This window comes from Pituophis catenifer, unplaced genomic scaffold (assembly GCF_029215685.1).
Source record: "Pituophis catenifer annectens isolate HBS135680 unplaced genomic scaffold, rPitCat1.0.hap2 SCAF_2, whole genome shotgun sequence".
In the NCBI taxonomy this organism is placed as follows: domain Eukaryota; kingdom Metazoa; phylum Chordata; class Lepidosauria; order Squamata; family Colubridae; genus Pituophis; species Pituophis catenifer.
The window spans coordinates 136,186,437-136,213,443 of NW_027256882.1; the positions used below are offsets into that span (position 1 = coordinate 136,186,437).

At 39.2% G+C, this 27,007-nt stretch overlaps 1 protein-coding gene and 1 long non-coding RNA gene across 5 annotated transcripts; one reads left to right on the forward strand and one right to left on the reverse strand.

The window, feature by feature from the left end:
- Window positions 1-718: 718 nt before the first annotated feature.
- SLC16A3 (solute carrier family 16 member 3) lies at window positions 719-21,639 on the reverse strand. Of its 4 annotated transcripts, none has more exons than XM_070937625.1 (5): window positions 21,582-21,639; window positions 5,040-5,282; window positions 3,638-3,781; window positions 2,136-2,897; window positions 719-1,104 (listed from the first exon to the last, which is right to left on the reverse strand). In XM_070937625.1, exons 2-5 carry the CDS (start codon window positions 5,260-5,262, stop codon window positions 845-847), a joined length of 1,389 nt encoding a protein of 462 aa, XP_070793726.1. In that variant the 5' UTR covers window positions 5,263-5,282; window positions 21,582-21,639; the 3' UTR covers window positions 719-844. The 4 variants fall into 4 exon arrangements, with proteins under 4 accessions (XP_070793726.1, XP_070793728.1, XP_070793727.1 ...); XM_070937627.1 differs by having other exon boundaries at window positions 21,600-21,634; XM_070937626.1 differs by lacking the exon at window positions 21,582-21,639 and adding an exon at window positions 21,217-21,284.
- Window positions 3,880-5,447, forward strand: LOC139312660 (uncharacterized). Its single transcript, XR_011600022.1, has 3 exons — window positions 3,880-3,959; window positions 4,320-4,446; window positions 5,032-5,447. It is a non-coding gene; the product is annotated as an uncharacterized lncRNA (long non-coding RNA).
- Window positions 21,640-27,007: the final 5,368 nt, after the last annotated feature.

Consider the following 27,007-nt stretch of genomic DNA (forward strand, 5'->3'; position numbering starts at 1 on the left):
CTAGACAAAAAGATATATACTCCTCTGTCACTACACAAATGTTGACAGCTAACACATCCATCTGCTGTTCCTGGGTCATAGAAAGTTTTACAAATCATTAATGTAAGGCATGTTCATAAGAGCCTGCAGTTAAAGTTGAAAATCAGCAGGCAATTAGAGAGACTGAAATAGCTCTTCAGTCTGTTGTCCTATGAAAACTAATCACAGTTCATTCTGTTTTGACCTCCATTTGAGAATAGTTGTTTGATTTTTCCCCCCCAGGAAGCGTCACAATAACTTTCTTCTGCATGTATAATTTTTAAAGTAAAAAAAGGTGATGAAAACAATATAAATACATAAAAATATATTGATGAAACCAAAATTATTTAAAATTCAGCATCCTATAAGATTAAAAATAGGGTTGATCTCTTGGTAATTATTCTCTCTAAATCAGACACAGTCATGGAAGATACTTTGAGGTTCTATAGATGCAAAAACAGTAAGTATGTCATCTGCATTACAGGAACATTTACACATTCATTCTTCTAACTAAAATACTTCCATCCCAGATAATGTTTTCTGGTAGTGCAAAGCTGGATCCCTATGTGTGTTTAGAAGGCCATGGGTTAGTTTACAGCAGTAGTTATGCCCAAGCAAATTAACTTGAAGATCAATCCTTCTTTTAAAACAGGGAGAAAAGTTTCTTAACAAATCAGCTTCCAAGAAGTGATTGCATGAGCTTGTTGATCTCTAGTTCCCAAACATAATGGCCCAATCCTAAGCAAAGCTTGTTACCAAAATAAATACAAATATTAAAAGTTTCTGAATCTTTCTCTAAATGTTTGGCATTCATTTCTGATAACATTCACACACATGTTTCTGGGTTGGTTACAACTTTTCCATTTTTTTCATCTTTCAGAAAACGTTCCACTTCGATAGAGTCCACTTTGGATTCTCCCGGTAGTTGATTTAACCCTTCTCTGTCAGCATGATTTTGGTCTGTTTCTGCAGGTTTTTTGATGCAGAAGATATTTCCTAAAGCCAGCACCACAGAGGAGGTAACGACTTCAATACCAGCCAAAATAAAAACATACATGTACTTGTGAGTTGCATCCAGGAGTTTGCCTGAAATAGAAAATTCATATCTTTTAACAGCATATTCAGTTAAATCTAGAGTTATTGCATTTTTAATCATTTTAGAAAGCTGAAGTGAATACGTTTGGGAGAAACTTGTTGGATAATCTAATGATACAATTTTAGCGAAAATGTTAATGGGAGGGAGAGGAATAAAGAAGCAATGGTGACAGCATGAACCTAGCTTGTATATGCTAATATGTAATATACATGCAAATCATTGACTTACAAATTGAAAAACCTCAACTTGAAACAATTCTCTTTAGGCTATATTGTCATATAAAACAGAACATTACAGAATGATGTTTTTATGGTCTATTTGGGAAAGGAGAAGTATTTCTTTAAATTCTATGATTTAGCTTTTTCTTGAGTTCTTCATTTTCAATGCATTAAGACGGCTTATTTGAATAGGCTGCACACAAATTACATTTAGTTCATGCACTTTGACCCCTGCTCCTCTCTCTGCTTTTGCTTTTGCATCTGCTTCTGCTCTAGTAGGTTTAAAGGTACAGTATTATTTTCCTTGGTCATATAATTTAGAATAAAAGTTGTGGAAAGTTACTTCATTTCACACACAGACATACACACGCACACCAAATTGCCTACTATTCTAATTAGGAGATGGACCCACCCGATCCACATCTTGCCACCCTTTTGTTCTTTTTTTTTTTAGCTCTTTACTTTGAGGCTTGAATTGAAACAATCCTCTATTTGTATCCCATCTCTAAGATAAATTAAATGGTAAGCAGCCCAGAGTCACTGACTGAGATGGGGGGGGGGGGGGTTATAGAAATTTAATGAATAAATTCTCCTGCTTTTGGCCTTCAATTATGTTAATCTACATGTAAGAAAACAGAATAGCAAATTGATCTCTAATTCTCAGACAACAGCAGGGAAAATAGAAAAGAGGGTAACAAAACCACTGGGTGGGAGTTTCAGAGTTCTTATTCCTTCCCTCGGTTCATCTTTTTTTTTTTTCTATCTTTCCACAACTGACCTTGTTAATTAACTGGAGTACTTACCTGCTGAAGGTGGGCCAATTAGAACAGCCACTGCCTCAGCCAAAAGAACTAAGCCAATGGCACTTGAAAACCTCTGTGTACCAACAATAGCCATGAGAACTTCAAACTGAAGAGCACCAACCATTCCATAGGAAATGCCAAAGAAGATGCAGAACACCACCAGGCCACCATAATCGGAAGAAAGGGAGCCCATGAGATCAGTGAAACCATTAAAAAACATAGCAAAACTGAAGAAATAGACACAGCGGGGCCTAACCCACTTCAATCCAGCCAGTATTCCACAAAGAGGTCGAGCAAAAATATCCACGCAGCCAAGAATTGTCAGAAGAAAAGCGGATTTGGTGTCCTCATACTTCAGATCCTTAGCATAACTGACTACAAAAACTGGAGGCACAAATAAGCCTAGCACCATAATGGATGCAGCCACTGTATAGATTATAAAGCCGGTATCTCTGAAAACGGTAAAATCCAATAGCTTTTTCTTGCGTTCCTCAGTTGGTTTCACAGCTTCCTGTTTTTTTGGACTTTCCAAAGGTCTCATCAGAGCTCCACAAACACAGCAGTTCAAAAGCAATCCCCCCAAGATGAGAAATCCCCCTCGCCATCCATATTCATGCTGCAATATCTGCCCCAGGGGGGAAAGAGCACAGAGGAACACAGGGCTTCCAGCTGCAGCCAACCCATTGGCCAAAGGCCGTTTTTTGCTAAAGTAGCGATTCAGCATGATAAGGGATGGCTGGAAATTAAGGGCCAGGCCCAGTCCTAGGAAAAAAGAAAGGACACAATTTAAAACACTAATCAAGTTCAGTGTTTAAAACAAGAGTAGGATATGTTTAACTGCACAGAGGATGCACAAATTATTGGTTTTTGTTTTTATGGAAATGGTAACGTAAGTTCCTTTGGTGTCTGTCTTAAAATAAACATTCCAATTTAGAAAAACAAAAACAAGAGACACCCCATATAGGTATTTGAAGAAAGAAAGAGAAACACTGCTCAGGCAGACCAAAGCTCTTGTGCATCTGGCCCTACTGCATGCTTGAAGGAAGGAGAGCAAGGCCTGAAGAATGGATGTTACCAAGGATTGCTTTGGAAGATGGGGAAATGGGAAGGTTGTGTGGAAGGGAGAAGCTGCTTCGTATAAAAACATGTTAGGATCACCATGATGTGCATTTAGGAGTTCTGCTGCAAATATGTCTCCCTGCACATTCAAAAGGAGAACATCAAAGAGGAGGCTATACAGCCTTTCTTTCTTTCCCACGCCATCATGTCTATGGAGATTCTCAGTCACCCAGGTCATGGCTGTCCCAAAGGTGCTTTTTCAAGAGGCAACGGGACTTTCTGGTTTTTCTTTGAAGACATTTCGAAGCGAACCGTCTTCAAAGAAAAACCAGAAAGTCCCATTGCCTCTTGAAAAAGCATTTTTGGGATTACATGCCATCACTATACATTGCTAAATTAACCCTTTGCTTGCTGGTACATTAAAGACATTTGCTATTACTTACCAGTAATGACACCAGCAGAAAGATAGATCTGAATGATATTAGTGGAGAAGGAAGCAATGATCATCCCAGCTGAGGCAAAGAAGCCTCCGGCCAACATTACAGGACGGCAGCCGAACCGATTGACACACACACTGCATAGGGGACCTGAAGAAAATAAACAGGTGCTTAACATGCCCAGAATAATGCATGTGATGTAACATGCCCAGAATAATGGTGGCATTTTGTATTTCTTCTCCAGCCTTTATCAGCTTGGCAAGAATACATCTGGGTCTACAGTTGGTGCTGGAGGATTCAGGTTGACTCAGCCTTCCATCCTTCTGAGGTCAGTAAAATGAGGATCCAGAATGATGGGGGCAATAGGCTGACTCTGCAAACTACTTAGAGAGGGTGGTAAAGCACTGTGAAATGGCATATAAGCCTAAGTGCTATTGCTATTGCTATTCACTTGACAAAGGTGGTTTCCCTCCTCCCCCTCCCTCCACCCCATCCCCCCACCCCCCGGATTCCATGCTGGGAAAAGCCTATACTCCATTCTAGTCTGTATACTGTGACCATATGTCCTTTATTTCAGAAAGCTCTCCTTTGTTATTTCTTAATTATTTATTTTATTGCTCTTGAATTTTTCTTTGCAAAGCAAAATTTTAATCATAAACCATTTTTTATCCTTATGAACCTCTTTCAGCTTTGCCCCTTTTTCAGCTTTGTCCTTAATTTTTTCTAAGAAAATATGGACACTATAAATGCCACGGAGTTCTCAACATACAACCAGAATTGGGACCAGAATTTCCATTCCTGAGCAAGGCAGTTAAGTGAGTTCCATCCAATTTTATAACCATTTTTGCCACAGTTCTTAAATGACTGCAGTTGTTAAGTGAATTATGCAGTCAAATTTTGATCATATGATCAGGGATGCTGCAATGGGTCATAAGTGTGAGGACCAGGACTGGTTGTAAATCACTTTTTTCAATGCAATTCCTATTTCAAATAGTCACTGAATGTTTGTAAGTCAAGGACTACTAGTATGCAGGATCAGCAAACATACCTTGCAAATTTCTTTACAATCTACTAAGTAAATAGAGAATCAGATAATATATACATTCGTAATTACCATATTAAAAGTATTGCTGATAATAGATCCGTTGCAATACAATTAAATATAATGTCTTCCAAAGTTTGATAAAATAGTGGTTTCTGCTTCTGAGGTTTCATTAGTTTTACTTTTTCTGCAATCTCTTCTGCATGACAATTGAAGAGGCCTTGTTAATTCATATCTCAACTACCTGTATTAACTTATCTAAGCTTTCCGATGCTGGCCAATTTTTATTATTATAATCATTACAATGATTTAGAGGAGAATACTCTAAAAAAAATGAAATGTGTCTTTGATTTCCTAGCTGCTTACCTGTTCCATAAAGCATAGCCAACAAAATAGAAGAAATCCATGCTGTGTCACTATATCCAACATGAAACTCCCGGATAAGTTCCTTGAAGAAGACACTCATGGCCTTCGGAAAGGCATAGGAGAATCCAGTGATGACAAAGCACCCAAAGAGTACAGCCCAGCCCCAGCCACCATCTGGGGCTTTAACTCCAGATGGACTGTCATCGATCGCCACAGCTCCCATGATGAGATTTTATGAGTTTCCTAAGACATAATTTGTAGAAAATATATATAGTCCATCAGGAAAAAAGAAAATATTATGCAGTTAAAAGTATACTTTGTACAGTAAACTACATAAAAGGGATTTATCGTAGAAAAGCCAATTAGCTTTTTCTTAGCTAGAAGGCTCATAACTGTACATCTGTCCGGTTATCACACAAGCTTTTTTTCAATCATATATATTTGTACAGCTGTGGTACATAGTGCACACACACTCTACACAAGATTTGCATGTCAAAACCAGGAAATGTAGATAAGACAAAAGAGTTTGTTGCAAGAACTTTCTTTAAAACAAGAGACTGATACAGGTTGTATCTAATTCATGATTCACATTTTATTAGTTTTCAATATATATATAGTGGCACCTTGGTACTTTGAAACTCATTGAATTGGGTTCTAATATTCATTGTTTGTTTGATACTCAACACGCAAACTAGAACTTGTCAGCTGCTTTATGACTCACTATATTATTCCTTATGAGAAAAAATTATTTGGTACTCATTGCACTTCTTGGAACCAATTAATGATGAGTACCAAGGTATCCCTGTGTGTGTTCGTGTACGTACGTGTGTAGGGTATGTATGTATATTTAACAAATGTGTGTATGTATGAGAAAGAGATAGGATGATATTTCTCTGCTGATTAAAATTATCAGAAGCCCAAAATTTTTATTATTAGAAATTGCAGCCCACAAAGAGCCACTGGCTTATTGGTCACAGGTCCAAGCATCAATTCCTGGAATCAAGTTTAAAGTACCAAGTGAGTAAGAAGGACCCTTTGTTTCCTAGGTCATTTACTTTCTTTTCTACAGAACCAACATTCTCAATTCAAAGAATCATGCACTCCATGGCTAGAGAGTATACATGCTAGGAAATGTGTTCATCTATTGTACAGAAGCTGCTAGTCAAAAACTGATGCAAGCGGCTTCTTATAAATATTTTGATTACCACAACATATATTGTTCCTATTGCTTGATTTTGGCAATAAATATTTTATCCAAGACACGAACGAAATCAGAGGTGGAGCCAACTTGCTGTCTAGACAGCTGAGGACTGAATATCCTATTATTCAGAGCCCGCTCTGTGACATTTAGGCTTCACCCTGAACCACTTAGAAAGAACAATTTATATTCAAGCTCCAGAAATAAATTTGGCAAAGCCTACTAAAGCCAATCTATTGCTGTACACTGCCCTTTCAGAAGGAAAACACTGACATACTTTTCCTTCATCATCTCTTGAAACACCATTAAGAGATTCAGTGATAAGAAATGTGCCTAAATCACATCGAGATGGGGCATGAAGCAAACATTCAAGCAACAACTGGCATATAAAAGGCCTACCTGAAGAAAATGGCCAAATGATTCAACATGGCCAAGAGGCTTTGAGCTTCTGTCTCTTGCCAAACACACAAACAGCAAGCAACTTTCAACAATCTGAAAATATTCAAAAGCAGACATTCTGCTTAATTTAGTATGTTTTTAATTTCATATTTTTCTCTAGAAAACTGAAGGTACTGTACTCTTTTTCAGTGGAACTGCCAGACTGACAAAAACAGTGTCACTGCATTATGCCGCAAGCCAATCTCTTTTTCTACATTCACTGGAACATTTCCAAAGGGGTGGACCTTATGGTGCAAGGCTGTTTTTATCAGCCCAATGAAAGCAATGAGATCTTGTCGTTGCCATAACTCATCCCAGTTGAAGCCTTATCTCTGGGTGGGAATTTGAGCCTGGATTCCCAGGTTCTTAGCTCCCATTTGAATCACAGTGGCTTTTTCACGATTTAAAATGGTCAAAATACCTGTGGAATAGCATTCCTTTGGAAGTGATATAGCCCCATTCCTGCTGGCCTTTAGAAAAGCCACAATAACCTAACTTTTCCACCAGGCACCAGGGCAGAGTGATTTGTAACCCAGCTTGATTATTCCCCAACAGTCTCATGTATCTGTTACGTATACTATGGTACTATGTTTCTGTTTTTAATCTTAACTTGCCTTTTATTTACCAGTGAGAGTTGCTTCAGCAATTGAGGCATTGATTGATAAATAAAGAGTATACAAATAGTCATATTCTAATCAAAGTCCCCTTTCCCTATAAAAGATGCTCACATTTCGGTTACGTACTGGAAATAGTTTTATTGCATGAAGGTGATGCAGCACATCCTTCCTTTCATTCTGCAAGCTCTTAAGCAATATACAAAGAAGTCACTCCTTCCTGCAAAAGGCTGTCATTTCCTGACACTCCGAATTCACATTGGTATTTTTACCAACAAAGGTAATTTAAGTTCATCTCTTTACAACCCAACAGAATGTATTGCTCTGGTCTAGCTAGCATTTGCCTGCCAGTTGGCCAAAGTAGGACAATTAAAGCTATTAAAAGGCTAGTAAAGGGTTGTATTAAGTCCCTTTTCACTGCTACAAGGAGTTGAACAATGCTCTAATAAGTAAGCAAACATCTAATGCCTTGCTTGAGGTCTTGGCTTTATTAATTTATTTTATTTTTATTTTATTTTGAATTTGTATACCGCCCTTCTCCCTGAGGACTCAGGGCGGTGAACAGCCAAGTAAAAACATCAAGTACAAATATTAAAATACAGTTAAAATATACATATATAAATTTGGCCCCATTAATTAAAAACAATAAACGAAACACTTAAAAACACTTAAAAAATTAGGCCAGCCCGGCTTGCTGGAAAAGGAAGGTTTTAAGGGCACGGCGGAAGGCACTGAGGTCTTGGATTCTCCTTATCTCTGGAGGCAATTGATTCCAGAGGGTAGGTGCCCCCACAGAGAAGGCCCTCCCCCTGGGGGTCACCAGCCTGCACTGTTTGGCTGATGGCACCCCGAGGAGGCCCTCTCTGTGGGAGCGCACGGGTCGATGGGAGATCGTCGGTGGCAGCAGGCAGTCTCGAAGATAGCTAGGCCCTAATGACATTAAGACATGTCTGCTGTTTTAGACAAGAGAACATGCAAGTTTCCCAGGAAAAAAAAACACTGACTTTCTCACATGTATCATATACCTAATTAAGTTGTTAGTGACCAGTCATCAATTAGCTGTGGATCTACTGACACCTATATTATTTTAATGTATTAATACATTATTTTTGTTATTTATTACTGTTTATTGTTGGATTGCTGCATTTTAAACTACTTGTAAATTGCCTAAAATGCCTCTGGATTGAGGGCAGGATAAATTGCATAAATAGATAAATAAATAAAATTGTATTTCCAATAGTTGCAGCCTCAAGATCTGTTTCAACAATGATCTAATAAGAGTTTAATCTTTACAGCAAAAATGAAAGTGCTATCTGATATTGATAGGTTTCCCCAGGGAGAGGAAATCTTATGACTTCATCTGTCTCTTGGTCTATTTGATATTTCTAGACAGATCTACTGAGGACAAGTAAAAGCACCTCATAAGTCATGGTGAACTTTATGAAAATGCTCTCCCCCTTAGTGAAAACATGCATTGCATTGGAGGACCTCAGCTGTTTCTGTTCCCTTGGGAACATATCCATCCAGGCAGAAAGCTGCTGTCAGCCAGCTGTTCATTCCTAACCTGCAACCGTTCCACTTTATGCCAACTCCAGCAGAAATGCCATTAGTATATTGCACACATAATACTTGATATTCATGATCAAATTAATTATCTACTTGTGATAAGCTTCCTTTCAAAATCGCATTCATAAAATTCTGCTCCAAATGCCACTGTCGTGACTTTGAAATCACCATGAATTTGATACATTGTACCACATGAAATGATTTAAGGCAATTCCTTCATCCAAACATTCTGTCATCTGATCGTCTATTTCTCTGTCTCTAAGAGGCCCAGCCCGCTAGGATTCCCGTGAAATCTAGTTTAGATTTCTGCTATTTATTATAAAACGATCTGCAAAGAAAGGCAGGTCTTTAGATCTTTAAAATTGTAAGAGTTAAGTTGAAAGGGCACTTTTCCACCACTATTCAAGGGGTTTGGACATTGGTCCAATCTTTGCTGCTCTTCTTCACCCAACCCATTTTAATTTGCCCTCATTTTTCTAAGATTTCATGCCCATGAAGTTGACTCTTAAATACTTGAGGCAGGATCTGACTTATGCAAAGTGAAGGGGAAATTTTATTTTCTGTGATTTGGAACTTATATTTCTGTTCATACAGCTTAAAATTGCACTAACCTTTTTACTGCTGATTAATATTCAGAATTTACTATACAGTGCAATGCAATGCTTCTCTTGGACTATACCTGACCACTGGGGAGAAGTAAATAGATTCACAACAGAAGGCAACCCTCAGGCACAATTTGGTGCTACAAAAGTGGGATTCCAGTAAAAAATATTTCCACTGCTCACTTCTCCATGCATACAGTATTTCAGTGTACTTAATTTAAATCACTGAATGGGGGCAGACCCACAATTTATATAAGACTACCTGACGAGCGCTTGAAGGTGATGACAGTGCAGCTACTTGCTTAACAGGTGCTAACTGCAAAAAGCAGTTCCACTTATTTCTATCTTATTCTAGGGCTCATCGCAGAATACTAATTGTAACTCTGGAATTCTCTAATCAGATTCTCAGCTCGCCTTTCTCTTCTATCTGGGCACATAAACATGTGGCTGCATCTAAAACCTTCTTGGATCATTTGGGGAAGCCCAGCTGTGTAAGACTCTGTAAGCCTGACTTTAGAGGCAAGGCAACTGCAAGAGGACCTATTCAGTGGTAAAGAATACTTTGTTGATTTTTTTTCTCTCCAGCTTTCTCAGACAGGTAAAATTCATCACATTGTTCCTGAAAAACATTCATGCCTTTTAATGTCAGAGCTGGATGGTTGATTGTAAGTGTTGTTTGATCTTGTTCATTCTATGGTTACCTGCATTTTTAAGTGATAGACAAGGACATTCTCCCTTCTTAGCCACTGTCAAAAACAGTTTTAGAGTGATTACAGTAATATCTGTAAGGTTTTGCCGCCCATTAAGGCAAATCAGATGGAATTGGAATACAGTGCCTGGCAGCAACAAGAAACAAGATTCCTCTCTAGCCATTTACCTGCAACTCTCCCTGCTGTGTTAATTTAGTCATCTGGGCTGTGGCTAGATCCCCGCCTTGGTGATTGGATAACATTTATAAATCTAGTGAGGAAAGGAAACGGGGCAAGGTAGAGACGAAAATACCACATTTCTTGCTACCTGAAGGATGGATAGACACCATTATGTTATTGTTGCCACAGCATCTCCAGGGCGGGAAACAGAGAACTGATTGTGGCTCATGGCAATCATTTGTTGCCATGTTTTTGTGCACCGCCCCATTCGGTGACCGGTCGGCTCACCTAATTTTGGTTTTAAGAGAAGACTAAGCCACTTGCGCTGCTATCTCCCTGAGCCCGCAGACACCCCCCCTCCAAGCGCGCAGGCGTAACAAAAGGGAGGGACGGCTGCCCATTGGCTGCCAACAAAGAAGGACATGCCAGACGAGCTGTTGCACCCCCACCTCGGTTGTCCTAATTCTGGATAAAATACACGCGCTCGCCTCGTGCTGGAGGCGGGGAATACCTTACAGCGGAGAAAAAAAAAAAAGGCAAACTGGCTCCCCCCTCCCCCGCCGCCTTCCTGGCCAAGCTCCGCCTGAAGGACAAGCAAGCGCAGATATAGCCCTTTGCAGGCAAAAAAATAAAACAAAAAACCCACCCCAAAATACCAAATTGACATGCGCTAGCCCATTGAGCGCGGAAGCTAGCTGGAAAAGTCGCAGGAGGAGTAACGTTGGAGCCACACTGGAGAAGTTACGCTTCAAGAAACGAAGCGAGCAAAAAAAATAAATAAAATAAAAGCCACTGACCGCAGCCATCCTTTGCAGGGATACGGTATTTTAAGAGTTCCGTCTTCAGGACGGCCTCCCTGTACTCCGAAATTCACAAGAAAAGGTTGCCTTGTTCCCTCGCTCTCCCTAAGGGATCTCCGGGAAGCAGTTGAGAAACGGAATTTAATGGGACCCTTCACAGAACTTCGTCCGTGAATGAAAGAAGCGGGTGTTTCCCGCAGATGCCCTATTCCAATAGGCAGATTCGCGTCTTTGGTCATATCTGGCTGATGGTTCAGCCAACCGCGTTATTAATCTCTTTTTGTGCTTAGCAGTTGCTCCGCTTGTAACGAGAGGGGAAACCAACCCATTGTGACAAACGCTACCCCACGGCTACGAGAGAGAGAGGAGCTAAAGTCGCCCCTGACGAAGGGGGAGGGCAGTTCACCAGGGCAGAAGGCTTTTTATAAAGGAAGCGTCTTAAGAGTGTCCCAAATAGCAACAGCAATAGCACTTTAGAGTCTTATATACCGCTTCCTGGTGCTTTACAGCTTTCTCTCTACGCGGTTTACAGAGTCAGCATATTGCCCCCAACAATCTGGGTCCTCAAATCCCTCCAAATCGGAAGTTCACAACCCTTCAAACTGGAAATGCGCCCGATTCGTACAACCGGCGGCTATCCCATCATTTCATTTGCTTTTCTATAGAAGATCCCATGGCAGTTTGTAATTACAAGATTTCTGACTTTCCTCGGTTTAAAAGTAAGAAGATTATCTTTCCCCACCCAATCTAAATGTTACTGCTAGAATTAAGAAAACTCAAGAGAAATGAGATATGCTTTAGTAGAAGGGCTGGAAAAGAAACTTTTAAGCTCAGAATGCTTGCATTGTAAATATTTTTTTTGCACCAGGCTTGAATTTAGAGCCTAGTGACAAAAAACAAAATAGACTCAATTAACCTCAAATCTGCCCAACTCTGTCAAAAGAGATATTTTAATATACTGTTTTCCTTTCCTATTATAATTATAAAACACATTACAATCTTAAAAACATGCTTTTTTCACATACAAACACTACTTTTTAGGCAGAAAACTATAATGTGATGAACGGTATCTTTTGACACCTATGTATTTAATCACAATCAGACTAGAAATTGTTGCACCCATTCAGGGCAGTCACCAGTGCTTACTCTAAAATGTTCATACAGCTCTGTCCTACTATATATGTACATATAAATAACCATTGTACAATCATTTTAAGTTACCTTTCTCCTCAAATAAAAGAGCAGGCTCAAAAGTGTGTTTATGCTCTCAACTGTTGCTTAGAAATAAAGAAAGGAACAATAGCAATGGATGAGGCATTCAGTCAATGTTGACTCAGTTGTGGGAGTTTCAGGGGTGTGCTTGACCCTGTCACCTTATATACTTTATCCATAAATCATAAGAACTGCTGCAGACATACTCTTTCCAAAGATGGAAATACTCTGGCTATTTGTCTCATACAATAGTTGCAGTATGCAAATATGTTCCTCAACAGAAACAATTTACCTTCTTCTTCCTGCTTATACTAAATACTCTTGGAAACAAACACCCTTTTTAATGTTTAAACAGCATACTATAACATTAGAAATTATAGCAATTATGTAGAATTCTATTCAATATTACAGAGGATTCACAAGTTATAATTACTACTTCTTTACAGAGTATAAATTAAAAATTCAAGAAAGAAAATTATCAGAAATATATTTAAAAAGTGAAGACTCCCTCAAGCCAAACACAACTTGTGGTCATTAAGTTGACGATTCCAAGTAGTTTATTTGGCAATAAAACCATTTCAAGTCATTTGTGGCATTTTTTTTCAATGTTCTAAATTAGTCTGCAGCTCTGGGATTTCCTGAATGTCTCCCATCCAAGTATTAACCAGGCTCAACTCTGTTTGCCTATTTCAAGATCAGGCCATATTCTCTAAATGTTGCTTCCTATTTGGGTTCAGAATTTTTTAAAAAATAAAAAAGTAAAGTGGCCAATTAAGGAGAAGATCTGTGGCAAAGTGGAATCATGAGATATTGAGAATGTTAATCCATGTTTTTGAAAAGGGGAGTTAGAGAAAGATTGGAAAGAGTCCAGCTCAGCACCATCTAGGGCAGTGGTTCTCAACCTTCCTAATGCCGCAACCCTTTAATACAGTTCCTCATGTTGTGGTGACCCCCAACCAGAAGTGGGTTCTAAATTTTTTTACTACCGGTTCTGTGGGTGTGGCTTATTTTGTGGGCGTGGCTTGGAGGTCATGTGACTGGGTGGGCATGGCAAGCTGGTCATGTGACTGGGTGGCCATGGCTATGTGTATAGGGACTACTCAGAGGGCTGAAAAAAGTCATTTCTGACAGGTCCTCACGCTTTTGACTGGTCCTCACACTTATGACCATCCTCACATTTATGCCCGTGCAGCATTCTTAACAACCAGGTCACTCATTTCACAACTGCTTCTCTTCACCATGGTGATAAGATAGGGCAAAAACGTAAATTGTGAGGACAGTCGTAAGTTCGAGGACTGGTCAAAAGTGTGAGGACCAGTCAAAAATAACTTTTTCAGCCCTCTGAGTAGTCCATATGCATAAAAGGATACAGCAATAGAGAGGGATGAAGGAAGGGAAGGGAAATTAGAGTAGGAGTGAGGATAAGAGAGGGAGGAAGAGAGGAGGAGAAGGAGAAAGAAAGAGGAAGCAGGGAGAAGAAGAAGAGGGGGGGAAGAGAAAGTAAGAAGGAAAGAAAAGACAGAGGTGGTAGGTTTGAGGAGAAAGATTGCTGTACAATAAAAAAGATGAAAGGGAAGAAAGCCAACCCCAAACAAATATAAAGATATTAAGATAAAGACTGAATTGTTAAACTTTAAAGAATAAAAGAGAACAAATAGGAATAAATAGCAATAATTAGAAACACACATACAAACATACAATGTATTTTCTTCGAACAGAGTATTTGGCCGGTTCACAAATTTAAACAGTTGTAGGAGGTTAGCACCCACCCCTTTCCTAGAAGAATGAAATATTTTGGGAAATATTAAAAAGGCAGAATATTATATTTCCCTGGATGAGAAATGGAGAAGCATATTTTACAGACAAATCAGCTCCCACCTTCCTGCCCCCCACCCTTTGTTAATGGGCCAGAGGCAGAAAGTCAATCCTTTGTCAAAGGACATTTGCAACACAATAGCAACAGAAACTAACACAATGGGCCCCATCAAGCCATGTGATCCTGTCCACCATTAAACATTTTTCCAAGCAGTCTCCATGTTTCCAGTGTCTTTTTCCCCACTTGGAGCAGAACCCAGAAGGATATTTCTTCCAACACAGTGTTTAGTCATTTCAATTAAATTTACAATTTCTATATTTCCTTTTTACCATATTTATTCCTCATCTATTTTTTAAAAAAACCAATATTACCCTTCATCCTCATCTCTAATCTTAATCAAATTCAATTTTTCCCTTCTATTCTATATTATACCCCTTCCCATTGTCATCTATTTTTATATCCATCCTCACATTGGTTAATTATGTAATTATGTAATACAGTTGTTTAATACAAATTCAACATTTTAATATAAATCAATTAGTTATATAACTATCTTTTTTGTATATTAATCAATATGAACATGAATATTCCAATTATTTCCATGCAATCCAATTTCTTACAAATCAATTAATTATATTTACCAATAATAATAAACCAAATAATTTCCCCCATATATTCCTCCAAACCACAACTTAACCATTTCTGCTTTCAATACAATATACAATTAATAGTATCTCAATTATTACAATTCCCTAGTTAAATAGAGCTTTTTTTCTTTTGTGTTTTAAAATCTTGAACCTCCTCTTTTGCCCTAAATTTCCCACTGTTTGCAGTTTTGCACCTACCTTTTTTGGTGAGGAAAAAGAAAAAGAAATCTCTCTGCCTCATTTTGTCACGTTGCAGCAAAGACCCTTCTTTACTTTCAATTTCGCTTTTTCAGCATAGTTAGGGGGAAAAAAATTTGCTCCAGGAATTTACCTCTTTGCAGCTAGCTCTTTGAAGCCCTACGGCAAGAATTTAAAGTTTTTTTCCCTCTAGCCACCAGCTGGGACTCCGGAGGCAGCAACAGATTGGGAGTGGCCGGGGTAAGCGAACGGCGACCGGGCGATCCAACAGAGGCAGAGGGTGAGGGTGAGTGAAGGCGTGGGGGGGGCAAGAGAGGGCTTTGGCGACCCCTGTGAAATGGCCGTTCGACCCCCAAAGGGGTCGCGACCCCCAGGTTGAGAACCGCTGATCTATGGTGTCTTGGAAGCTGAAGCTTCTCAGTTGGTTAGCATCAGAAAAGACTACAACTTAGGAAGGGAATACCAACAAAGAAAACCAAAATTAAGAAAATAATCTTAAAATATCGTTATATAATGAAGGATGTAGATATATATAAATATAAAATACCGGAGTTACTTTCTATTTTCTTAAGGCTCAAGTTGTAAGGCTTGATTTTAATGTATAGTTTGTCTATGTTGTGTATTGTATGTATGTATGTTTTTGTTTATCTTTAATAAAATTTATATTAAAAAAAAAGAAAGAAAAGACTACAACTTGTTTGTAATCTTCCTGTATCACTTAAGAGACACTTCAAAGGAAAGGATTGTTCTCTTCATTATGCTTTATTTATCATAAACCCTACTCTCCAACATATAGCAAAGAACACAATTTGCACACATCTGGATTGGATGTTAACAGCCAACATAAATCTCTCACTTCAGATCGCTTCCCTCTTCCCAAAAGAAACATGTAAATGCATACATCAAAGAAACACATCCCCCAAATTTGCTACCCACATTGGCACCTGAGATAGATGCCCCCCCTCCCAGTGATTCATCCTGTGCTCACAGAAGGAATATAACAACAAACATTAAATGCACTTTAATGGCACCCCAAATCAGTGGCTTGAAAGGCAGCCCTGAAATCTAAGCTCTTTAGAGTTATAAAATACAGCAGGAAAAAGTTTTAGGTTTTTAATGTTTCCTCTTACAAATTGAACAGTAACATCTATAAGCTTATGCTTCTGGCCCTGTTAGAAGATACAGGAACACTGCAACATAATGTTGTAAGTCCCTGTTTGTTCTATTGAGAATAAATGCTTTCAAAGTGGATCTAAATTCATCAACCAAATTTGCCTGCTTGCACATTCTTAGATTTCCTCTCACTTAAAACACTTCTGCCTTTTATTTCCTCACACCTCTAGAACTGTCTGCCAAAATAAGTTCTAATGTGCCTTTGCAAATTCTAGCTCTTTCAATCAAAGGTTTCCATTGTCAGGCAAGAATTGTGAATTTTCTCATCCTTCTAAGCTGCTTGTACAATCAATAACCTTTTAGAAGATGCAAAAGGAAAGAGCATCTATATAAAAGATTTAGAAAGACAGATATAGTAAATACAAAGTCTTCTTAAGGAAGAAAATTTTATTGCAGAAAAGTTCAATGTATACAATATAGATGCAGTATTTTGTTAGAATTACCATGATTACTTTATTAGCAAAAATTAAAACAAACTCCAAGCAACTTGTTAAAAACATAAGCACTATCTGTAATACCACTATAAAAAGACAACAAGAAACTCTGAAATGGAGAGAACAGGATATACATATGCAGGAAATTTGCACGCCGTTCATCTATCTATCTATCTATCTATCTATCTATCTATCTATCTATCTTTTATCATCTATCTATCTTGACCACCAAAGTAGGCATATATACAAGAATAGGAAGTTAGTTCTCACTCCTGTACTGTAAGTCTGTTGCAAGGCATAAAAGATAAAGGTTCCCCTCAAACATATGTGCTAGTTCCCGACTCTAGGGGGTGGTGCTCATCTCCGTTTCAAAGCCGAAGAGCTAGCACTGTCCGAAGACTTCTCCATGGTCATGTGGCCATCAGGACCAAACGCCAAAGGCACACGGAACACTGTTATCTTCCCACCAAAGGTGGTCCCTATTTTTCTACTTGCATTTTTTACATGCTTTCGAACTGCTAGGTTAGCAGAAGCTGGATGAGTAACGGGAGCTCACCCCATTACACGGCACTAGGGATTCGAACCGCTGAACTGCCGACCTTTCGATCAACAAGCTCAGCGTTGCTGTTACTGCTCTCCCCAAATTCTCAAGCAGGGAGATCTCCCAGGGGCTGAAAATAGTTATGCAGGAATGAACAACCATCTTTTGCTGGCTGGGAGCCACATTTTCTGTGTAGATGTGACTGGGAGATACAGGGAGTAGGGCAAGGATGCTGTGATGATATGCAAATTGATGGATCAAGTGGGCCAAACCCACCTTTGACCTTGGGTTCAGGCTTCTTTAGAATGAGAAATACAAAACTGAGAGGGAGGCTTGTGACTATGATTTATGAACATATTTGTATTGGGGTTTTTTGGTCAAAGTCTAGTTTCATGACAACAGCCTTTCCACTTTAGCTTGACATTGGGTACTGTTTTATTTGACATTATCTTGATAATTTTATTCTTAGTTCATGTATTTCATTTTCTGTCTAACAGAATCAGCTTCTATTCTAGTAACAGACTTCAAACTGGAGTCTTTTTGAGAAGAAAGACATTTGATTTTTTTTTAGGAGAAAGCTCACCAAAACATTCAACTCTGCCACTTTTATCATTTAGGCAGAAATTGTTTCCTTTCTGATACTGCAGCTAGTATCAGTGTTGTTGCTTTTTAAATACCCCACTTCTTCGAAGCAAGCCCATGGTTCCCCTATTACCTTTTCTTCCCTGCTTTCACTGGTCCTGCTCTGCAACAACTTCCCTCTACTCAAACCATTGCAGGAAATGTAGTAATTTTAACACAAATACCAAAGAAATTACCATAAAAAATATTGAGTGGTGAAATGCATGGACAGACAGATGGATAATATTGCCATTCTAAATTTTCAAAAAGCATTTAAATATATATATGCACTGTAATAAAAAAAATCCTGTTCTGAAAACAGTTTTCTCAGTGGTTTTTAAATGTTCTCCCCAGTGTCAGGGATCCCCACCAACATTATATTGGCAGCAAACAAAAGGACTTAGATAATATATTCCAGAGAGATAATGACTCATCTAATAGGTTTCCAGTTAAGCTGATAAAGAAAATATATTTTGATCATCTAAGTACTGATAATGCATATCACAGAGAGGAAGCAGAGAAGACTAGAGGATGTGTTGAAAGTTGATGTGAAGCAAGAACCAAATTTCTTATTTCTTGTTACGCAGAAAGGCAGTGCCTATCAGAATTAACAGATGGAGAGTAGGGAGAGAGTGATGAGGGCATAAACAAATATTAACTTACCAAATATTAACTGTGGAATTACCATGGAATGTTAATAACCAGTAGGCCAGTGTAACATTTTGGCATATATAAAAACCCTTCACAGCTCTGGAGTTTCAGTCTATAGTAAACAGCAATCGGTAAGCTGGGGTCTAAATATTTTAATTCTAATTTATTTTTGATAGGTTCTAATTAAGGGAATGAGAGGACAGCCTAATTAAAAGTCGGTTATCTGTGATTGAATGATTAAGCCACATTAAAATCTGGCTGGAACTGGAACCACAGTATGATATGTACTATGTACTATGTGTTCTGTGTACCCGTGTCCCTTCCCAACCTTGCTAAAGAGCTTGAGTATGAAATGCAGAGTCTAGCCCATTATAAGAGTTTTCTTATCATATTGGCACTTTAGCCAGTTGCCCTATTCCAACTGCCATTTCTGATCCTTCTTCTAGAATGGCTGAAAACTAATAATAGGAATCTACAAAGGTTATCCAATAAAAAAAGCAGTATAATTTCTCAGCACACACACTATGCATGCACATATTATACTCAAAATTCTAAGACATTTGAGCTGCCAGATCACCATACCATCCTCAAATTTAGAAGCTTAGCCTTTCTGAATAATTCCTGCAGGTTTTTCTACTATAATAAACAGTGAGAGAGAGAGAGAGAGAGAGAGAGAGAGAGAGAGAGAGAGAGAGAGAGAGAGAGAGAGAGAAAGTCTGTAGTAAGTTTAAAAGGTTCCAGTAGTTGCTATCAGGGAACAGACAGATGCATTAGATTAGCTAGAAAGCAATTCCTTATTTTGCTGGGTTTGCAATAAGATATTTAAAACGTTAAAAAAACAAAAAAAACAATTGGTATGTCAGAACCAGGGCTGTATATGTCATACTATTTTTTAAAAAGCTATCGGGTCTGCAGATTAAAAATTAAATCCCTGAGGCCACAATATGATAGTAACAGGCTCATTTCATAGTCACCATTAACTGCTCTGGGTGCAAATGTAAATTAAGACCTGCAGGTCAGTGATCATCCTGGATTTAGTGGATTGTGTTTCATAGATATTGCAGTTACTCACGTGTAAAACCATTTGCCTGATCCAAAAGAAATTCATGGGGAGAACTGAATACCACTAGAGAACTGTTGAGGGTGTCACTTTACTGGCAGCCCTCAGAGCAGAACAGGACTTTAGACTGAGTCATAAGTTGTGCAGCTGTACATCTTGAGAATTTACCCTTCAGAAAGAACAGACAGTGTCAAGGGAGATAGAAACTGAAAAGATCCAAACCCATGATTTCAGGCTTCATGCCACTGAAAGAAACACCAGTACCAATCGTAATATATGGTCATAATTCTTCTCCACTTCCATTATTATTAGAATAGTGCATATGATCTACTACTCACAATTTAGAAAGAAAAACTTCCAAAGTTATTGACAAATAATGATCTTAAACATTCCGAAACTCTCCAGAAATATGTCTATTTTCTCAAAATTCTGTTCAGCATTGCATTTCGAATAGCACTTTTGCAACCTTTAAATAATTATTTGGAAATGCTCATCAAACTTATTTGATTTCTAAGTGAGCATATGTCAGAGGATTTGGCTGCAAACCAACTAATTAGTGTTAGTGTAAAGCTAAAATCTAATGTGACAAATACTTACTAATAAATACCACCTCCATTGTTAGACTTTATATTTAAATATCAATTCCACACAAGATAGGATAAATATCTCAATAACATAAGCCAGTTGATAAGAAATTAACTTAGCCTAGAGATATAAGTGACATGTAAGTGTATTAATTTTGTCCGTGAGATTTAGACAGTTTTCCTTCCTGGTATTTCAGTATTACGCACATGACCTAGTTATGTAAAACAACAACATCCACTGGATTAGAAAAAGCCAGTAACTGGAACTTGATTACTGGATGGAAAGGGCAATCAGCAATAAAGCGAATACAGGACATTAAAATAGAAAAATAAAGTTCATAGGGATAAATTAACTCAAGAAAAAAGGGGTTTTTTAACCATTAAAAAGACATAGCTAAAAGGAAACTTCTCCAAACACAAAGATCCAGTTAAGGGAGATTCTCAACCTTTGACTATTGTGGTAGGATCCATCCCCAAAGTCAAAAAAAAAGTCCATAAAGGCAAGGAACCTTTTCCAGTGCCACCCTTTAAACTGGAAGGCACAGCACCATGAAATGCCTTCTGAGACAAAGACATTTCCCAGGAGGGATCATTCAGAATAGGAGACAATCCAGGCCTTGGCCTCGTGCCCAATTGTCTCACCCCACCCCCCCTCACTTCCACCGTCTCCTTTTAGCGATCCCTGGGGGCCACCGGTGGGCTCACTCAGGCGTCTACCCGTGGAAAGCTCTTCCTGGGCCGGTCTAACTCGCAGGAAAAGCCGAGGGAGAGTTAAAAAAAAAAAAGCAGAAAGAACAGGGGAAGAGCTGAGAGCGCCTCTTCCCCAGAGCCCGTTCCCCGGACCAAGGATGCGCGCGGGAAGCAAAAGAAAAGAAAAGAAGAGAAGAGAAGAGAATGGACTGATCCGGCGGAGAGAATTAGCTCGGCGTGGCTACGACCCCCCTTGGTAGCAGGAGGCAGGGCGAGCCCATCGGGAGTCCCGAAGACGATTAGGACTTGGGACATGAGGGCGAGGGGCCCCGAGGGGGGAAGATGCTGGAGAGGACTCGGACACTATTGAGCGCTCTAGACGCACAGGAAGCCCCAGAAGCTCTTCCCCGAATGCCCCCCCCCACTCTTCCTCCCGCCTGTTTTGGGGGCCGCCGTTTCCCACCTTTCTCCGCTCAGCATCCCTCGGCGCTGCCGAGAGCTGAACCGAGCCAACTCTTCGAGGGAATCAGCGAGTTGCGCGCGGGGTCCCACCGCTCTCCTCGGTTTCCACCCAGAGCTTAATACTCATGCGCGCCCACGCGGCGGTCAGCACGTACGCCGGCTGCTCCCCACCTGTAGGCGCCGGCAAATAGCCCGCAATGGCCTGAGGCGCACGCGGGAGGGGAGGGGAGGGGAGGGGATGGATTTCGCGCGCTGGTGCCACCTGCGAGACCGGCTGGGCGACATCCCGACCTGGCCCCCCCAACCCACCCACCCCTCTCCACCCTGAGGACACCAAACCGAGCATCTCCTCTTTCGAGTAGCTACCAGGGAATCGCGCCGCACCCTTGTCCTGACTTGTGGCGGCGACGGCCGAGCCGGGTTCCAGTTGCAGGCTCAGACAGTCAGCCGGTCGCGGTGCGCGCTGCTGGCTGTGGCGGCTCCTGCCCTGGGGCGATTTAGCGCCTGTAACTCCGGAGCAGCGTCTGCTAGCCGGTCGGTAAACCACGTCACAGACTGCCCGCCTGAGTCAAGCTGGACCGCCGGAAGGTTGGGTCCTAGCGCCTCCCAAAGGCTCTTTTCAAAGGCAGAGGAGTCCCCACCCTCCACCCCACCCCACTCCTCCCCGAGTCGGAACAGGCGGACGGTGATTTGGGGAATCACAGGGCGATGCATCGGATCAAAATTTGGAGGCTGGGTCTCGGCAAGTCCAAATCCAAAACGCTAAGGGTGGGGATGGAGTAACAGGCATATGCTGGGAATGGACGGAAAGTCATCCGCACAACAAGCGGAGATGCCCAGCAATAGGGATGAGAATGGATGGGACCAACCAGAAGAGCAAGGAAGTGATGGATGGGTGGAGGTGGGAGGAGGAGGATATGCATCAATGATGGGAATCAGGGCATTAGGAAAGCCAAAGAAGCTGTGAGCACATGGATTACATCCAAATCAGCTGGGCATCAGGAATAATCCTGAGCCATAGAGATTATTTGAACACTTTTATCATGGACTAGCAAGTACATAGACCGAACTAAGGGAAAAACAGACCAAGGAAATAGCAGAAAACTATAGAATCAGAATTGGATTTAGTTCAGAAGCAAAGATGTGAAGGTTAACATTCAAGTTATCCAAACCTGTTGTGATATCATGTCCTCGGATCAAAAGCAGGAATACTGAAAACCCTTTGTCCTGCAAACTGTTTTCAAGGTAGTAATAGAAAGAAAATGCATGAGTAGTTAAGAATGAGCTCAGTTTGAGACTTCTTGAGGTTGCTACACAATTTTGTTTGTGTTAAGAATACCCAGAATTGTTTGGAAGCAGGACAGTTCTTTTCACCAGCTTTACAAAGATGATCTTTACTTGGTATTGCTGTAGCAACCTCCATTTGTTGTTGTTACAGGGACAAATATCACAATGCAGTATGCCTGTGGTTCATAAGAGATAGAATTGATTGCAGATGTTTTTCACACTATAAATTTTATACAATACTGCACCCATTGTAGCAGCAATCCCCACTTAATCCCCACTTTTTCTGCTTGCTGGTAAGTTTTTTTCAGGCGAAGTACCATGTTGCAAAGTTATTTAGCATAAAGATTCCAGCAGGGAATCCATAATGGAAAATAAGATTAATTGCTGTAAAAAAAACTATTCGGTGTTTTTTTCTTGTGTTTTGTTTTATTTGCTGGCTAAAGCCTGTAATAAAATAACATTGAATTGGATTCTTCAGCTTGTAAGAAAAAGACAAAATTTGTTCATATTCTAAATGACTATTCCCTAATTAGCCACAAATTTAACCAAGGGAGAACTTAATCCTAAAGAATCCCCATTATGTTATCCAATATGTGACTACTATTGAGTAACTGGAAACAATGATCACAATGCTACCATGATTAACATTTAGGCTAGTGAACAATTACAAAATCCCAACAAGTATAATTGCACTTCCATTCCATTCATGAAACAGAAATGTTTTTATTAAGAGGCATTAGAAATACATAAAATATTGATATATCTATCAGTAGTTACATGTCAGTTTTATTTCTATTTCATACATTTCTTTCAAATCATACACTTTAATTCTAAGATATAATATCTGATATTTCTAAAGTTTAGGTTAATGGTTAATCAGTTGATTAGTAACAACGACCTTTTACGATTTTTTTAAAAAACAAAGTAAGTCCTAATGAATTATGCCACAGTTTTGTTTTGTAATATAGACACCCTTATAAAAATATATGGATGTGCAATCCTATCTTAAAAGATAGTGTCCCCTTCTCTGTTATATAATCATGGACTGCATAACATGCATACACTGTATATTTTTAACATGTAAGATAAAAATACTGTTTATTGAGGGTTAAGATCCTCCCTCTCCCTTGGAATATGCTGCAACTCAGAGTTTCGAGTTTCATTTTACAGAGTCTTAATATTATGGATTCTTCTTCCACCAGATCATAGCACTATGTTCCTTTGCCCTCTTGTACCACAGCAGGTTTGCTTGCTAGCTTGGATTGTTCAGGCAGGAACTCAAGATAACTATGGCATTTTGGATGGCAACAGTTGCCCTTTCATCTCTTGTCACTGTCCATCTGTTTATAGTGTGTTTCTGCAGAGCAGTCCAGGATCCCTCTCCCATCCCCCCTCCCACCCTTCTTTGCTTTCACTTAGCTTTTGCTCAGCCAATATAGCTGTGTCCCTCTGCTACCTGGGAACAGCTCCACTTTTACAACTGAATTAACTCAGCAACATATTGATCCTCCATGTAAATCTAAAGCATTACATTGGATGGCCAGATTTCATATCATGAAGACATTAGGGGTTACAAATTGAAAATTCTTTATGAACCCAACTCAATGTCAAGTAATTATTTAGACCACTCTCAATCATATGTGCTGGAATTACAACTAAGTTTCTCAGAAAGCATGGGGGTACATTGGAAAGTACAAAGCTTTGCTTTGCTTTGCTTTGCTTTGCTTTGCTTTGATTTGATTTGATTTGATTTGATTTGATTTGATTTGATTTGATTTGATTTATTGGATACTAGAGAGCTGCAAAAGGCAGAACAATGATTTGATGCCCTCAACTAAATGACAAGGGCCATAATTTCCCTTGTTTGTTTTTCTAGAGTTTGAGGGATTTGGTTATTGTTGATATTGTTTTTGCTTAGGTGTATTAAACCTAAAATAGGAGTATATATTTCTTTGCTTAACTTTATTAAATTATTAACAAAATAATAATCATAATAATTCAAACATCTGCCACATAACCCCCCAGATTATCATAAAAAGGAGGGTGGGTATCTGGATAGTGAATATAATTATACCTGGAGATAGTCAGAAGAGAAGAGAAAGAACTGGATAAAACACAAAATACAAAGACCTGCAAATAAAGCAACTATGGTAAAATAAAGCAGAAATAGTATCAAGTAATATGAGCCTTGGATGGACTCCCAAAATATATGGAGCACTACTTGAACATTATCGGCATTGACAAAATTACCATCAGTCAATTGCAAAAGGCAGCTTTACTTGGAACTGCTTATATCCTGCAACAATACCTTTGATATTATTAAACAGCATCTGTTTCCCCTAGGATGGGAAGAACATCAATAGTGGATAAAAATTACAAATCCAGTCTAACCAACTGGCTGAGTGTGCAACCAACCATCATAATAATAATAATTCTTTGCTTCTCATTGCTTTGCTTCTGAAACTTGAAGATCCAAGATATTAAATAAATCCATGCCTGGATTGGGTATGGAATTAAAAGAAGTAAAATATCTCTTATACCTCCAACCAGTGGTGGGATTCAAATAATTTAACAACCAGCCCTAAAGATTTCTTCCAACAACCAGTTCATCAAATTGCTCAAAAAGTTAACAACTGGTTCTCCCAAAGTGGTGCGAACTGGCTGAATCCCACCACTGCCTCCAACAATATATTTTAAATATTGAATGTGTACTTATTCTTTTTCTATAGGAATTTTATGAAAGATTACAGTAATAAAAACTAATACAAACTAAAAAAAAAAAGAAATAAAAGGTACAGAAAATAAAGAAAAAAGCACACACACAAAAATAGAAAGCCCCACTCTCAGATTTAAACTCTGACTCTAAACTCATCCAATAAAGACAGTCCCTTTCCTTTAATTGTTCATTAGGTTTCCTTCCTTTCCTTTCTCATTAGGAAGGAGACCAAATGATGAATCCCCAACCCCAACTGTTTGCATAATCCTAGAACTAATTACCCCATGGAGGAGGAAAAACTGGCAAGCTAACCCCAGTTTTACTGGCTTTTTTATCTTTTAGGGTCTGGAACTAACTATTCTATGAACAGAAAGGGAAGAAGAAAGCTGTCACAACTGGCATCGACTCTAAGGTCTCCCATGGTTTACACCTAATTAAACGTTTTCCCACTTTCTCAAAACTATCAGTCACATGGTCCAATCACAGAACAGGCTGGCAGCCGGGTGACATCACTCAGCCTTCTTCCATAAGAATGTCCTTGATTCCCAAGAGAAAATATGTTGTTTTGGCTATATGTTCCCCTCTATCGCAATTCCCCCTCCCTATCCCTCAGCTCCAATGTGGCAACACTGAAGCCGTCAAAAATGGCTTCAGTCAGGTCAGTTTCAGGGTTGACAATAATACTGATAAAATATTGACTGTTTAGAGGCATGAATTATTACTAACATTTGGATAAACTCATACTGGATAAGGAGTTGGAAAAAAATTGCAACTGTGTTATTGTATATGTTGACTGCAATGAGAATTGTGCATGCACAAAAATGAAAGGTACATCAATCTCCACAACAGAAGAAAGGATGATAGGGGTGATGGAACAAAATTGGCAAAAGTGACTATTAATTAAAGAAAACATATCCAGTTTTGTTTCCACTTGAAAACTGCTTCTGGACTTTGTGCTGAGGACAGAAAAAAATAATTCTTTACACTTGGGTTTTGCTGATTAATAGAGTCTATAGAAATGCATATACTTGCTAAATTGCTAAAGTAAAAAATGGAAGCTGTAATACTGTTCTGTACTTTTTGGTATTTAATAAATGTTGGAAGTCTGTTTTTTTTTTCTTCTTTCCCTCTTGTACCTACATCTTTCTTTCCCCTTTATTCCCCTTTTTCCTATACCTTTATTTTCATTTGTATTTTATAATATGACAATTTTAATAAATTTCTTGAAAAAAATGGGTAAGTCCAGAGATAGAAAATATGCTCAATTATTTGTTTGACTCTGAAATTGCTCACCATTTTAATTTCAGAAAGCTTTTCTGGTAGGTGTTAATTAGCGGTGAAATGCATTTACCTTCACTACCAGATTAGAAATGTGAGCGCTCACACGTGCCTCTTCTATACAATGGCAGAGCCTTCTGTGCATATGCAGAGGGTAAAAAACGGGACGTAATGACATCCCGGCGGGTGGACGGAGCCTCCCACCGCCGGCCCTACCAGCTCGCGTGAGCTGGATAGATCCGGCCAGATTTCACAGCTGATGGTAATGAAATAAAGTCTTAACCATATAAGCATCAACCCAATATTCTAATGTGAATCAAGCTTCAGGTTAGCACAAAAGATCAATTTCTGATTTAAACACAACAACAAAAGTGGGAACTAATGCTGAGATTCTGTGGGAAAATCTGACCAACAAAAGTGGGAACTAATGCTGAGATTCTCTGGGAAAACCTGACCAACAAAAGCTGAACACTCTGATTGTTTTTATTGAAGGGCCTCGTCTGAAAGGAAC